This window comes from Chenopodium quinoa, unplaced genomic scaffold (genome assembly GCF_001683475.1).
Source record: "Chenopodium quinoa cultivar QQ74 unplaced genomic scaffold, ASM168347v1, whole genome shotgun sequence".
NCBI lineage: Eukaryota > Viridiplantae > Streptophyta > Magnoliopsida > Caryophyllales > Amaranthaceae > Chenopodium > Chenopodium quinoa.
The window spans coordinates 2537394-2553596 of NW_018742393.1; the positions used below are offsets into that span (position 1 = coordinate 2537394).

The window sequence follows — 16203 nt, forward strand, 5'->3', positions numbered from 1 at the left end:
CTTTTGGTGGAAAAGGTTATCTTGTCAAGAATCCTGCTGAACTGAAGTCAGCCTTGGACGAGTCTTTCACAGCGAAAAAGCCTGCTGTAATAAATGTCATAATCGATCCTTATGCTGGCTCAGAAAGTGGACGGATGCAACACAAGAACTGAGGTACGAACATATCATATAACGGAAATCCACAACCTCTTCTTAAGTGTAAGTATGTGAGTACAGTGTGGAGTGCGCCTTGAGCATCCACTGCCCTTTCGACTTTTTAAAACACCACTAAGCTTATATTTGTTGAAATAAGTGTTATAAGTACTGTAGTATAAATCTATGTTATTTTCCGATGAATTGAGGTTGGGATGTATATCATTCATGAATTCAAGCTGAGTGCTTGCTGATTATAATAGGATGTGCAAAGCAGATACTTGTATTTATCCTATTAGGCTTATACTCTATTTTCTAACGTTTAGCCATGTAGGCATGTACAAGTATATATTTTTTCCTTAATATATTAATATCCTATAAATTCTGGAATTAGTACCATGCCCGAAAGACGTTAGAATGGTTAGAGGTTAATTAAATTTCTGATTCGATTTGAGAATAATTTAGTTCTGGAAAAGTAACCCTTTTGTCAATATTGAAAATATCTTTGCTACAATTATAATTTAAGTTCTTCAATTGTTATTAACATGATCCGTTGTAGTCTAGTTGGTCAGGATACTCGGCTCTCACCCGAGAGACCCGGGTTCAAGTCCCGGCAACGGAACTACCTTTTTTTTTGGCCTTACCGAATATCACGATTGACCAAATCTTTGCATTCCAAACTAAAGATCAGCTTAATATCGCATAAATTTATTTTGTATAGAAAAAAAAATCTGAACAAACATTATTGAACGTAGCTCAAATCAGCTTGATTTTCATAGATCTTCCTAAAAAAACATACAGTGATACAGATGCAATAAGATATACTAATACCAATCTACCTAGTAACTCTAGCATACACAAAATTTTATTTATAGAATATAGAAGGAAGATCATATCAAAAGAGATGTTAATCCATAATCCATTTCACTCTGAAGTAGGATCATGATCATCTTCAGCTGGCTTGTTCAACTTAATAAGGCCGAGGTGGTGGCGGTGGTGCTGCACCCTGGCGAGGCCAAGGAGTAGGTGGACCGTAAGGATCACGGTCCATGTACGGTGGTGGACTGTAAGGATCACGGTCCATGTTGGGAGGTGGAGGAGGACCATAAGGATCACGGTCCATAGACGGCGGTGATGGGCCGTAAGGATCACGGTCCATGTAGGGTGGTGGAGCCGGGCCTGGACCTGGAGGACCAGGGCCAGGACGGTGATGGGGCTGATGATGATGTGAGTAATAAGGAGGTGAAGGTGGGCCTGGTGGCCCATGATGAGGGTGGGGAGCATAGTAATCAGGGTGTGTCCGAGGCGGTGGTGGCGGGCCAGGGCCATATTCAGGCCGTGGCGGACCGTATATCGGAGGTTGTGGGTGGTGGGCCGTAAGGATCAGGTGGTGATGGTCCTGAGGGATAAGGACCTCTATAGGCCATAATGGTGGTGTTGGTATCAAACAAAGGTTGAAGTTTGATACTTAGGTAGAGTTTATTGTGGAAAAAAGGATGATATGAAGAAATTGGTTTATTGAGAAAAAAAAAAAAGAGGTTGTTTATGAGGTTAAGAAACTAATACTTTGGTGTTTAAAAAGTCGGTGAAGTAGCTTTCAATGTTTATATTTTTGGGTTACAAATTAAATAATAGTGGGGGCTAGAAGTTGATGAGGGCGTGTCCAATTTTTCTTGGCAAATATCCATGTGGTTCACACATTTTCTATGCAAGCTACCACATGAATCACTAGTACCTTTTTATTTATTGGGATATCTAACATTAGTAACATGTCTTCCATTTTTCTTTTACCCCACCAAAAATTACTTTTAACTTTTTAAGGTTGTGAATGTAACTTTTTTATTTAGAGTACCCATAATGGTGGGTTAAAGAATTGCTCATGGGCATTTTGGTGGGCAAGCATGTCATTAATTGTCTTACAATGGTGGGCTAAAGAAAACTTGCCCATGGACATGTATTAATTTGCCCAAGACTTGGGCAAAAATTGGGATGAATAGTAAGATAGTGGGCATGCATTAATTAACGGTAATAATGTTTGTAATGTAATTTCTGAAATAAATATTTAATAAAAAAAAAAAAATTTACCAACGGTCATAAAATTTAATTCTCTATAAATAGACATACATTTTGGTATAATTTCAGAAATACCATAAATCCTCCATATTCTTTATTTTAGACTAGTTTTTATTATTTGGAGTAATATTGTTAAAATATAAATGAAATTAATAAATAAAGAAGTGTTGTGTAGGAGAGAGAAAGTAATGGTGGGGTATTGAAAAAGTAATAGAGAGAGTGGTGGGCAAGTATTATTTTTGCTCACCATTGGGAGAGAAATGGTGAAAAAAAATTGCCCATAGGCAAAACTGATTTGTTGAGAGAAATTGGGTAGAGAGATATTGGGCAAGCATTATTTTTGCCCACCATTGAAAGTGGTTATGCTGAATATGAAATAAGGTAATTTGGTTTGGTTTTATTATATTAGGTCAAACATGATGTAAACAATCAAAAATATTAGTAAAAAGTAAGCACTAGCTAAAAGTTTAGTCTTATGTGTTATGAATATTTGGTTTGAAAATCTAAAGTGATTTTGCTAAGAATAAGTTCAAGAAAACAAGTTCTTCATGTTCCATAAGTGTTATAGTTTATTTATACAGTCTGTCTTGTATATTTGCCTCATTTGATCCAAATTTTTTTTTTTTAGAAAAATAACAAATTGGACAAGTAATATGTGACAAAGCATAAAGAATTACATTCCTAAAAAAATTTGATACAACAAAATGAGGTATGATGATATAAAAAATGAATGATGTATTGGAACAAAGTTTGAATATATAATAGATAAGTTTGTATAAGTGTATGGTTAGATTTCAAATTTCACCGGATCAAAATTGCGAGCTAGGATAAGTTTGCAAAGGGATTGAATTCACACATATTAAACATACTATCTAACATTTAATCCATGACTTTTAATTTTCAACACATCACTGATCATCAGCCATTTATACGTACAAAGGGTCATATAAACTATTGTAACATACTTGAGGTACTACTACTACTACCGTCTGCCACTAGATCATGGTGATTCTAGCTCAAGATTTATTTATGCTTTCATGTAACATTCTAAGATGAGCTAAGTACAAACATTACTATCCATTACAGCGCAATTTTCTACTTGTCACAAACTTATGGACGGGGAGGTGGGCCAAAAGGCGGTTGTGGTCCAGGAGGAGGACCTGGTGGGCCTGGTGGAGGTGGACGATAAAATGAGCCTCGAGGTGAAGGAGGATGGACAGGACCTGGGGGTGGTGGTGTTGTAAAGAACGGCATGGGTGGTGGTGGGCCAGAAGGTCCAGGTGGTGGTGGCTGTTGCGGTGGCGGCATTGGTGGATCATGGCTGTGGTCTTGCCCAGGATGTGGCATATTGATTGTTTTCTTGTAGACCAAAGTTTGAGATTTTATTTAGAGGTTATGAATTGGGCTTTAGTTAAGAAATGACTCAATGTGGAGGCCTCATTTATAAAGAGGAAATGGGCAGGGCTAATATTTTGTTGACTTTTTGGTGGGAAAAATGTGGACTACCAAGTGGTCACATAAGTTTACAGTTACACACTTAGACTGGTAGATATGTAAAATGGCAAATTGTGAATTATATCTCTGAATGATGCTTTCTTGATTACTAGGTAGCTGGAATGTCAATTTAGGGAACTATGCTAAGTAATAACTCTGATGGTTTGGTGTTTGCTCTTTGACCGTCCATTTAGTGTAGTTTTCGGTTCGTTGACAGCTCTAGGTGAGGTTTTTTTTTTTTGGGCATGTGACCCTTGTGAAACATCTTGACATGTACGGTTGAGAGGGTCACAAATAATATGATACAACAATGTTAAGTCTATCTTTAGTTATATAGTTAAAAGTCACCCTTTTACAAAGTTGACAACTATTGTGTATTTAACAATAGTGCAATAAATAATATGCAAGTCTTTTCCATAGATAATTGATGGGATTACGTTGTATTGGTGTACTAGATAGTTAGTGACTCTCAAATGAGTGAATGACTTATATTAGTAGATAATCTAGATTGGGGTAACGTCTTGGCTTGTCATAGGTACCAAGGTGAAGCACTGAAGCCAAGTCAAGGCAACAACGCCAAGCTAAGGCAATTAAGCTATGATAGTGTGGGATGGATCAAGACATGAATGGATGGTTCTAGCCTCCAAGGCCTTAGACCCTTGGGAGCTCCCCCCCAAACTCCGAATAACGAGAACCCTAGGGCCTAGACCGGTACCTTGGGAGCTCCTTAAGTGTCAAATACGTACCCATCCCTTACTATATATTTCCTAAACTTATAGTCTTTTTTTCTTTGAACACAAGACAATGGGCAAAAGGTATGAGGACATGATAAAGTTGAGACTAACTCATCAACAATTTAAGTTTGTTGAAAAAAAGGAAACACAAGCAAGTTTAGTAATTGTTAGACGTTAGGTCGTTGGAGCTCTCTTCAATTATACACCAAGCAACTTATAATCATTCACGTATCCTTTTAATTTAATAAAGTAACAAACGAATTGAAGTATTGTACTAATAATTAAGGTAAAATTACAAGAAATTGTTAATAACGTTTGTTTGTTAATGTGTTGTTCACATAAGGAGAAAATTAAAAAAGGTTAATAATCAGAAACATTCTAGACAAGTATCATACATATTGTTTCAATGAATGAATTAATTAGTTACAAGATGCTACTACTACCACTACATAATTCAAAAAGTACGAAACCATCCCCAATATGGTGGTACGTGACCGGCCTGCACCGCTCATTGAGGAAGAACGACAAGTGAGTCCACACGAGTAGGCGGCTCATCATCATCAGTAGTTGGTGAAGTGTGAATTTGGCCTGGTGGCGGTGAGTTGTCCGGTATTGGTGGACGGTGAATTGGACCTGGCAAGTGAGGAGGCTCAGGTGGTGATGGATCATCATTATCTGATGTTGGTGGAGATGTTGTGCTTTGTATATTTCTAGCATGTAATAAACCAAAAACCTTTATTTTTTTGGTAACAAGTACACTTATAGAAACAATTAAACAACGAATATCGTGGTCTCATTTTTCTCTAAAGAGGAAAGACAAAAGGTGGAGGGGTAGAAAGTTGTAATTGTGGACTAGCAGATACAAAGACTAGTAGATGACATACAATGCTAATTATAAGCTAATTTCCGTTGTTTTTGAGTCATGTTGGTCTATTCTTTTTATGTTAGTTGAAATGACATGACATGTTACCTATAGCTCTATAGGATGATTTCTTGAAATTCATGTTTTCATGCAATTATTTGACATATAAATTTTTTAATGATATGAATTTTATTTTTTTTTGAAAAAAATTGAATGATATGATTTTAGATTATTGCTTTATGTGACTCTTTGTACCCCAAGAATTACATGGCTATTGTCATCTTTTAACAATATGGATCTAAAGATACGCTATATATGCTCCTTCAATAGGCCAACTCCATAAGGGTTAATTGGAGGGTTTTTTTTTTTTTTTTCTTTTTTTTTATATCATAAAATTGTTTTTCAATTTTTATGATTGGTTAGAAACTATGGCCTTGTATTATATATCACTTGACATTTACAACGATTGTAGGGAAATTTTTCTAAGAAAAACTCCGTGTGGATTAATAGGTACTATACGGAGCCATGGAGAAAGTTTTACGAACAATAATGAGTAATTACTCTAATGTGCAATCAATGAGAACTTTAATATACAAGTAGAAACAAATTATATTAGAAAAATAATGTACTGTAAAACTTTATTTTAGCACTAAAAGAAGTGTCCATATATATAAAGTGTATGTGTACAACATAATATTTTCTACATACGGAAAGTGGGTTGACTAATAAGGAAAGTTCTCATCTTCAGTACTCTTCACATGATCAGAGGACAAATAATATCAACTTCAATTTCTGCCAAATTGCATGTGAAATGTCGGAAAACAAGTCGTACTCTTTTATGATATTTTATATTATACCATGAAACTTCGACAGACTGAAGTCTTAGTGATCTATAAGAGCAGACAATCACGGCCAATAGTAAGCCTTTCTTATGGAGTATGAGAGTACAATGCATTTCACAAATAGAAATAAATTAAAATAATACAAAAAAGACAAGGTAATAAGGTACAGTAGTAACTTAGCGGCTCGTTTAGACAATAGAATGACCTCTCGTGCCATGCTCTCGTCAAGGGTAGTTCGGTCCAAAGATGCGTAATTTGACACACCCTTAATTGGTATTGACATACTCTTAATTGATATTGGCACGTCACCACGTGAGAAGAACATAAAAAACTAGACTCTTACAAATAGGTGTGCAAGATCTCAACAGTTTCCAGTATTGCGAGTCATTAATGATTAATAAAACTTAGTCTTAATTCTAAGGTAGTTGGTACCAAAAGCTAGACATAATTTGGTAGAATAATTAAAGACTCATTGTATGTAATAGAGGTTGAGAAGTTCTCGTCCAATCCTAGCCCATGTATTGTAAATCCTTCTATCTTTTTTAACAAATCTTGACCAATTGTTACCAAAAACTATTAATCTAATCTTGTTTCTATATATGATTATTTCTTCTAGCTTTCGCGCCATCATCATCATTTCTTATCTAAATGATATGATTTTGCTAATATTGTCGACGTACTAAGCTAATTAATACGAATTACTCCCATAATATTGAATTTTGATGTAAATTTTGTTTTTAGGTACATCTAGAAATAAAAAAAATATTCTGTTTTCTATCTACGACCATTACCATATCACGGTACAGTTTTATGCTACCTATAGTATGTATATTTCAGCCACAAAAATCAGTATGTAGAGATACGCATGCAATAAATATGAATATATATAGAGCTAATAATATGTTACCAAATTCAATTAAATTACATCTTATGTCGTCGCTCGTTTATCTATGTTCCATGCATGCGTGCTAGCTACCTCAATAAAAAAACTCCGTGTTACACTAGCCTAATCCAAAGTAAATCGATACTATTTTTAGAATATCCGACGACAAGAAGTCTAAGTTTAAGGAAAGGTACGTTGGTGACAGAAGATAGGAGCACAAAGGGAAGTGAGGTGCAACTTCATGGGCATTTCACCCATCTGTGCTCCCTATCTTCTGTCAACAACTTTGCACCATTTAAGTAAGTAAGAAAAAAAAAAAGTATACGAGTATATATAAAAGAAACAGAAAAAAGAGAAAGGGGCTGAAGGTGATGACAGAAGATAGAGAGCACAAAGGAGTTGAGATGCAGCATATGTAATCTGCATATCATCCTCAGTGCTCTCTATCTTCTGTCAGCTTCCATTCACCACTGCCGCCTCCTCGCTCACCTTCTACCATACACAGAAGAGAGACTATGAACACTACAAGAACACGTACGACTTAAATTATTACCTATCGGATTTGAATTAAGTTGCCATGTTTTCTATCAAAATTCTAGAGCTAGCTAGAGAGGGTGATCGAGAGATTTTGAGAATTGAAGGCTTAAGGCCGGATATTATATGTAGGGAGGGATTCCTCAAATTATTGGTGTGAGCTTTTATATATTTGGAGGAAGCTAAGGGAGTAGCATACTATTTACTATAGCATGCATAACAATACACAACTACACATACAACCCTATTTATAGGGGAGAAATATTTGTGTATACGTAAGATTTTTCGTACATAAGGCGGTGAAATAATATAATCTTTATAATATTCCCTTTTGAAGCCAAATTATGCATGAAATTTTTCTGTAACAGTACTTATTTTAGAGAATATACTCATGATTTTATGAAATAAATGTCCCAAAATACAAGTTTTTGTCAGAAAATTCTACTTTTGGTAGTTATGTAAGTGATTATTATTATTAATCTTTTTTTTTTCAAATGTAAAACAAGTATAAAATTTCACTAAATTATATCTGATTGATAAATCATGGATCTAAGTCTTGTTTTAGTCGGTTCATAATCCATTAATTATATGGTTTGATTGATAGACCGACCTGTTAATTATACTACAAAGTTTAATTCTAGGTAATCAGAGATAGCTTCATAGATGGCTTAACTATATGGCTTAGCCTCTCTTTCTATATATGAAATTATGAATAGCTAAATAGGTTATTAATTATACAAGTATTAGGAAATGAAGAAACAAATTAACTAATTAATAACATGTTTATTAATTACTTGGTGACGGGATCCAATCGTCTTTGTAACTTTATTTCAATACTTGACGATCATTGAACACGTGTCGACTTACAAATAAAAATGGTTTTCTAGCTAGCGATCAATTAGTGTTATTGATGACGACTTCTATTTGGAATACATATTTATACACACATTTGAATCTGAATTGAATCCTATGCTTGTATATATTCATCGTTATTTATGATTTGAATTTCCAATGCAAGCTACGCTGTATAATTATTTATTGATGGTAAGACAAACTCTAAAGAGTAACATTGTCATGTCATGTTTGCTGTTGTGCATGTAAATAAAATAATAAAAGCTTTCAACCAATTAAAAATAAATATCTTGAGGACAATGTTAACTATTACAAAATTATAGATTTGGAAAATTCATTGCCTCTCGGCCTCTCCCAAATTCTTAATACGTATAATATTAATTAAGCTATACGAGAGATACAATACTTTTACTATATACGTATTAAATTTCATATGCAATGATCAACTGACCTTTTGTTTAGTGCTTATGAATTATGACTCGTTGTGTAATTTCAATACCACTCTATGTAAGAATGAAATAAAATCAACTAACATCAATGTAAGGTCTATATCAAACTTCTACAATTGCAATTGGAAAATAAATTGGTGTTTCATAAAAGCCTAAATCAATTGGTTAAATTAGGTAAAAGCATGCACATATGTATCAATCTTTGATGGTAACCGGTTGGTCAATTTGCTCCGAAACCTTGTCCCCGTCAACCCTGCACTTGCAATAAATAAATGATAGAAGTAGGTGTATATATCCATTCAAAAAAGTAGGTGTTTATATATTGTTACAAATTTTAAAGCCAACAATATTATTTTACTCATAATTTAAAATATTTTACAGTATATAATAGGTAAAATTATTTGTCCATGCGATTTAATTATCAATCAATTTGAAAGGAAAAATCATTCCATCGAGGTTGCATGCTTGTAATTAATACGAGCATGAAATTGAATATATAACTAAAATAATCTTTCCGTACTTAATTAATTGTAGAATGATTATAAATCTTCCTTTATAGTTCACTTGCCCCATTCTCATGTTAACCCTTTTCTTCCCAACCTTTTATTTTATTTTATTTTATTTTTTAATTTGTAACTTCTTTTTAGAGAGATTTTAATTTGTAACTTAATATGTGCTCAATTGAACACTTTAGATAGATATAGTGTCCAAGACGTCACAAATTAGCTAGCAAGTTGAGATATAAAGCGTAGATCGAAAAAATCAGAGAAAGCTAGGTGAAGAAACCCTATCTTCCTTTTTCTATTTTATCACCTGCTCAGCTAGTGGTACTTTTGAATTTGTTGGTGAATAATTAGAAGATATGGAAAAAGATATACTTTATTTTATCTTCTATTTAAAGATTATGTTATTTAGCCTCTCTTTCTTTCAACCTTTTGTTTAGAAGTCAATTTAATGTGAAATTTTGATATGCTAAATTCTAAATTGAATAAATTAAAGAATCTTTGAATCAGTTAAGAGCTAAGAGCCCAAATGAGGTTTATCATCTCAAAATTACTAGTTTACTACCTAACTGGCAATGCACGGAATCGGAGGAATATATCTCTAATTTAAAATTATAACATGGTCATTTTCTCTCATTTTTCAATGTAGGATACTCACATACACATGTATAGTACGTATTGTACATCGTTAACAATCTTAAAATGGTAGACTTCGACAATAATGTGAATCAGCAAAATAGATTAAAGAAGTATATGTATAGTGTAGATAATTAAAATAGTGGTGGAAAATATACAAAGTTATTTGTCTTGCACACCAATTTTCTAATTAAAATTTTATATACGTTCTCAAACATTAAGATTTTATAGTTCAAAAGACTTTTTTTATTTTATTTTATTATATATATATATATATATATATATATATATATATATATATATATATATATATAAATCGCATGGACAAATAATTTTACCTATTATATATGTGTATATATATATATATATATGTATATATATATATATACAAATACAAAAATTAAATAATCACTTTATAAGAAATACTATTAAAATTTTATGTAAGTTATACTATGTACTTGGATTACTTATGCAATGTAACAATAATCACATCAATAAATCAGAATAATGGAAAATTAGATGAAAAGAATGTACCATGATATAATATATATACTACTTTATACCATTGTAGAAGTAATAAATAAGAACATAGTCGGTCATGATTGAGGAACAAATGAAAGTAATTAAATTTCCACCTGTCATAACCCCATATCTTCAACAATTATTCCCAGGATTGTGGTGTAATTATTCAAGATATGATTCTCTTACATCCTATCCATACATGAAAATTAAATACCATCATCTTGAATTTTCCATTATTCCTTTATTATTACATGCTTTTATCCGAGCTTGTTGGTCCAAACCAAGAAAGTTAAGGAAGAAGTCGGTCGTGAATGATTCTTCATGAAATTTCTTTATTGGTTGGATGGATCAACACAAATTCTAAGCCCTAATATTTTTTTTTCCTTTTGATATAAACCCTAAATTCATAGTAATCTACATAATTTCAATGTTGCTTTATACCTATTTAATACTCACCATGTGTCATCGTGGTGTGAGAAGGAGGCTTGGCTCAATTGACAAAGTCTCTCAAATTCTAGGTGAGAGATTTGGGTTTGATTCTCATCAAATTCACCTTAGGAGGATTTCCCTATTTCCCTCCTCTTAAGGTGAGTGTTCACCTTACCAATTAGAAGAAAAAAAAAAAAAGTCTCATCACGATGTAATATCTCACATTCTCACGTTTTAAATTTTTTGACATATGTCGAGGGTACAATAAGCTCCTATAGTCCTACTAGTCATAGATACCACAAAACTAAACCAAAACTTAAAATTGTAAACTTTTCTTTAACAATTATAGCTCGAAAAACGCAAAGTTATTTAGTTTTTTTTTTTTGTTTTTTTTTTTTTTTGGGGAGGGGGGGGGGAAGTTGTTGCTGAGTTGATGAGTATATTATTTACGCAAGATCCAACTTATATTATTTGAAGTAATCGATCTACCCTACCATAAAAGGTTTTTTTTTTTTCATATTTATATTATCTACTTGATATTTCAAAATTTCATTTTGTTGATAAACCATTTCATAAATATAGTCACATGTGATCTTTGTTTGAATTGTCTCAATATATATTTTTATTTATAATATAAATTTTTGACAATCGTGCATTTGACTTGTATATTGTCAAAAGAAACGTGTTAACAAAAAAGAACAAAGGAAGTACATATCATACACGGATACCGCTAAGTATTGGTACTTACCTATGCGGTATGAAGTTATGAACCAATACATACAATGAAAGTTTTGTAAATATTATGAACTTTTTTCTTGAGATAATAAAGATACCATTAAGTAAATAAATAGTATCATTAGATTGTGCAATGGTATTATAATATCATCTGATTGTACAAATATGTCATGATATTTTTTCTAGTAGTACAAATAAAGTTTAATATATTAGGTAAATTTCAATGATACTAATGATACATAAAATATACCATTAAAACTCCAATGATACTATATATGTTTCTAATGGTACACAAAATATACAATTAAAATCTAAAATTTTACAGAAAATGTCTAAAATATCCTGTGCTGTATGATACTCCTTCTGTCCTTATTTTTTTTTGCCCCATTTGACAGTACACGGTCTCCAAGACGCGTATTAAAACGTCTAAATCTTAATTTCTATACACGTAAAAATTAAAAAAATGTGATATTAATAAAATATACAATCTAACAAGACCACTCATGACTATATTATCTTTTATAGATTAACGGTAATTTATGGTCAAAATTTTTAAAATTTGACCCTAAAAATAGCAATGGGACAACAATAAAGAGACGAAAGGAGTATACAGCAAGACCGACTCCACGGATACACCTACACCAAGCCAGCCTTATTATTACTATTTTTTTTTTTTTTCCTCCTCGAAGGTAATTTATGAAGTTCCTTTTTTAAAAAAAACAAAAAAGTTACATTTATGAAGTTCTGAGAATGGACGGTTGTGAGCCAACAGAAGTGCATGGGCCCAAGTAAGAAATTGGTCTTTGCAATTTTAGCCAGGATTTAAGATAAGGCGTTTATAAAACGTAAATTAAATTTGGGGCCATTTATGTAAGGGACTACTGGGCACCGGGCGCAGGGCTCCGACTCGGGTTTCCGTAATTAGTAGTAGGCTAGTACGCCTTAAAAAAAAAAAAAAAAAAACCTTTAATATGGCATGCTATTTGTTTATACTAGGTTAATCAACCAAGCAGTAGGGTTTAATTTCTTCTAGGGGTAATACATATATCGTTTTTTTTATAGAAAATTATTATTAATACAGTACTTGATAAAACTTTTTTTTTTTTGGTAAGACAATCATTATCCAGACATGAATTTTTTTAAGAGAATGGTAAAGTTGTATTAATACTATTTAATGATAATTTTAGTATTAAGGGGTATAATACATCCGTTGTGTGATGTTAGTTGTCATTAATGATTTATTTAGGACAAAGTTTACAAATTCTGACTATAAAGTTGTGCTTTTTATACATTCTGTTCATATTTTTGAAGTGCAACAATTTGAATTTTGCAGTCAAAATTTGTTTATTAAAGGATATAAATAAATATTACCATTTGGTCAAATATGATCTTGTAAAACTTCGTTTTAAAATGTGTGATACAAAATGAATGTTGTGAAATGTACATGGGTTATTACAAAAGGTTACAAAATGTTAATAATTTATTATTGAAAACATTATTTTCATAGTATATAACTAAGGTTGGGGGTGAGGCCGGGATTCCTTAATACCATAAGAGTTAGGTTGAGATATGATAAGGGTCCTTTTCCTTACTTTAATTTTTTATTTTATTTTTATTTTTTTTTTAAAATAAAAATTAGATATTCTACTTGCTTAGTGATCAATTATTGTACTTAAAACTTTGTAATTACACATGTACCTTTTTCAGTACTGTAATATAGTCTTTTCCAATTGTGGAAAGTGTACATTTTTTACCACATATGGAAACTGACTAAGGTAACTTAATATAGAAAGGTCTCATTATCACATGATTAGCGGACAAATTACATCATGGTCTGCCATTTCCATGTGAAAACTTGTACTCTACTAATAAAAAGTCTACTACGGAGTATCAATTTACAAGTATAGTTATTAAGTACACAATCGTATAGTTAAAATTTAATACTGTATAAAGTACAAAGTAACTATTTGCTGGCCTAATTTAATAATTAAAACCCATAATTACATATCTTAAACTGACAATCACCGCCCTTAATTATATAAACTACCTTGAAATATTTCTCTAATTTGATTTTCTCTTAGCAAAGTGTTGACCAAATAATTAAAAATACAGTATTAAAGAAGTAGCTCGTGCTTCAATTAAATGTTGTTCGTCTTATTGATCATCTTCCGGTGCTCGAGATTTATAGACAATTTGGTTCCTGATTTACAAACACAATAAAGAATGGATCATGAATAATATATTTTATACAAATTAAAAAACAATTTAATCAATGTTTAATGCAAGAAAGTACATAGGATAAGTAAAGCTACTTAATTAATACAATTAGTGAACTTACTAAGATGAGCTAGCTTAGTTCGTAAATTAAAGGACAAAGTGTTCATGAATACTCAATACATAAGGGGAGATCTTCGGAAAAAAAATACGAGTATATACTTATCGCGCAATTATATAACATTAAATGGAACTATCTTAGCAATACGACGGGTTAAAACATTGTCATCAATTTTTTTTTTCTAAGTTTGAACCAATTAAAAGGCTTGAAAGAACGCTTAATGCTAAATTATTATCTAAATCCGAATCGAAATAAGTCAGAAATTGGCACACAGATTCCAAAGATTACATCATGATATAGACCAAATTAGGTTTTTGAGACTTTAATATTGGATCAGACTGTATCATTATTTCATCAAGAACCAATTACGTCACACTAATTACAATATAATTAATTGAGTAGTAGAAAAAATTGGAAACATGGAAGAGAAAATTGGTAATGGATAAACAAAATAAATCGGAACTTATGGTGCTTCAAAAGTTGATGAATTACCTAGCTATATGTTTGATTTAATAGAACAGGAATTCCCACGTAATCGTCTTTTATGTAAATCAAAATATTCAGAAGCCAAATAGATTTCAGCTAATATTGATTAGAGCCGAATCAAATTCCAAATGGGAAAAATCTATGCAATCAATGCTAGGGCATTTATAATTTAAATCTGAAACTCGATCAAGACATATCATAGATTAAATTGGAACAACTCCTTCACAAATGACGAAAAAATATGATTTTTTAATTCCATGAGACTTACCCTCTTAATCTGAGGTCTTCAATAATCAATATCCATTCCAATTTCTTGCGCTTTCCTTCTCTATTGAATATACCTTAATCAAATATAACCTAAATATATGAAGACAATAATTAGTCAAATTCAATTTAAGCCTCTTAATCCAAAAGAAATAGACTTACCATTTCATTGCCTTAGAATTCCATCTGAAATTCAATTTGCATAAACAAACATGTAAATACAAATAAACAAGGCCATGATTTATATATTAAGCATAACATATGCAAATAAAAAACATTCCTAAATAATTACTAAACATAATAAAAGAACATTAGTATATGTAGAAGGGAGGAAGGTGATGACAGAGATAGAGAGCACAAAGGTAATAAAATGCAAATTTCAAACATTTCATCCATCTGTGCTCTCTATCTTCTGTCAGCGCCTCGCATTCGCCTATTATACATACAATTGCAACAACATCGAAACCTTAATCCCAATCAATGTTAAAGTCGGCTACATGAACCAAGAAATGAAAAGCAACGAAATATAATTGGTAATTAAATTAAATTAAGGATAGAGGGGCTAAAGGTGGTGACAGAACATAGAGAGCACAAAGGAGTTGAGATGCAGCAAATTTAATCTGCATATCATCCTCAGTGCTCTCTATCTTCTGTCAGCTTCCATTCACCACTGCCTCCTCTTTAACATGTTCCGAACACCGCGATAAATTATATAAAAGGCTTGAAGGTTGGTGTAGATGACCTTAGCTTCAATTTCTCCCTTTGAGGTTTGGTTGTTTGTGGATTGTTGGAAGAGAGTTGAAGTACAGAAAACCTATTTATAGGGGTGAAGGGTTATTGTACTTCAAATGATCACATAATATTATGAAGTATAATGTGAATGCACTAATTAAAAATGAAAGGTAGAGATATATACCTTATAATATTCCCTTTAAAGGAAAATATTTATTTGTTGTCATATTTGGAGAATATGCAAGCGATTCATATTTCCCAAAATGAAAGGCTCTTCTATCTGTCAATAATTTTATTTAATTTGGTAGATAATTTTTGCAAATGGCCTGGTTAATATAATAATATCAATGTTATTTTGGAAAAATATAATATGTTATATTTTCTTTTCAACTGTGACTTGTGAGCTAACGTGAAGTCGTGAATTGAAATAGTGAACCTATGCTATGCTAAATATAAGGAAAGATAACAAAGAGAATCCTACAATATCTTTCAAAATCATAGATTTCATCAAGTTTTTCCCATATGAATATAGGTAAAGTTCAATATGTTTGTGTCTTCATACAATGCACAATTTGTGATTATAATCAACAAGTTGTAGAGTTTAATGTACATAGGGTAATAAAGTCGGCAAGGTAGTGAAAATCTAGATTGGGAAACAGATGCATTCAGGCATTGTAACGACACGTATATGATAAAATGATGACAA

At 32.0% G+C, this 16203-nt stretch overlaps 1 protein-coding gene, 1 long non-coding RNA gene and 1 other non-coding gene across 3 annotated transcripts; 1 reads left to right on the plus strand and 2 right to left on the minus strand.

Moving 5' to 3' along the window:
* The first annotated feature begins 681 nt into the window (after positions 1 to 681).
* On the plus strand, positions 682 to 754 carry TRNAE-CUC. The gene has a single exon. It is a non-coding gene; the product is annotated as a tRNA-Glu (tRNA).
* Positions 755 to 832: 78 nt separating this feature from the next.
* LOC110702028 (leucine-rich repeat extensin-like protein 3) lies at positions 833 to 2086 on the minus strand. The gene is made up of 2 exons (XM_021879673.1): positions 1985 to 2086; positions 833 to 1531 (listed from the first exon to the last, which is right to left on the minus strand). Exons 1-2 carry the CDS (start codon positions 2084 to 2086, stop codon positions 1103 to 1105), a joined length of 531 nt encoding a protein of 176 aa, XP_021735365.1. The 3' UTR covers positions 833 to 1102.
* An 11108-nt stretch (positions 2087 to 13194) lies between these two features.
* On the minus strand, positions 13195 to 15892 carry LOC110703966. The gene is made up of 3 exons (XR_002507830.1): positions 15682 to 15892; positions 14770 to 15579; positions 13195 to 13880 (listed from the first exon to the last, which is right to left on the minus strand). It is a non-coding gene; the product is annotated as an uncharacterized LOC110703966 (long non-coding RNA).
* Positions 15893 to 16203: the final 311 nt, after the last annotated feature.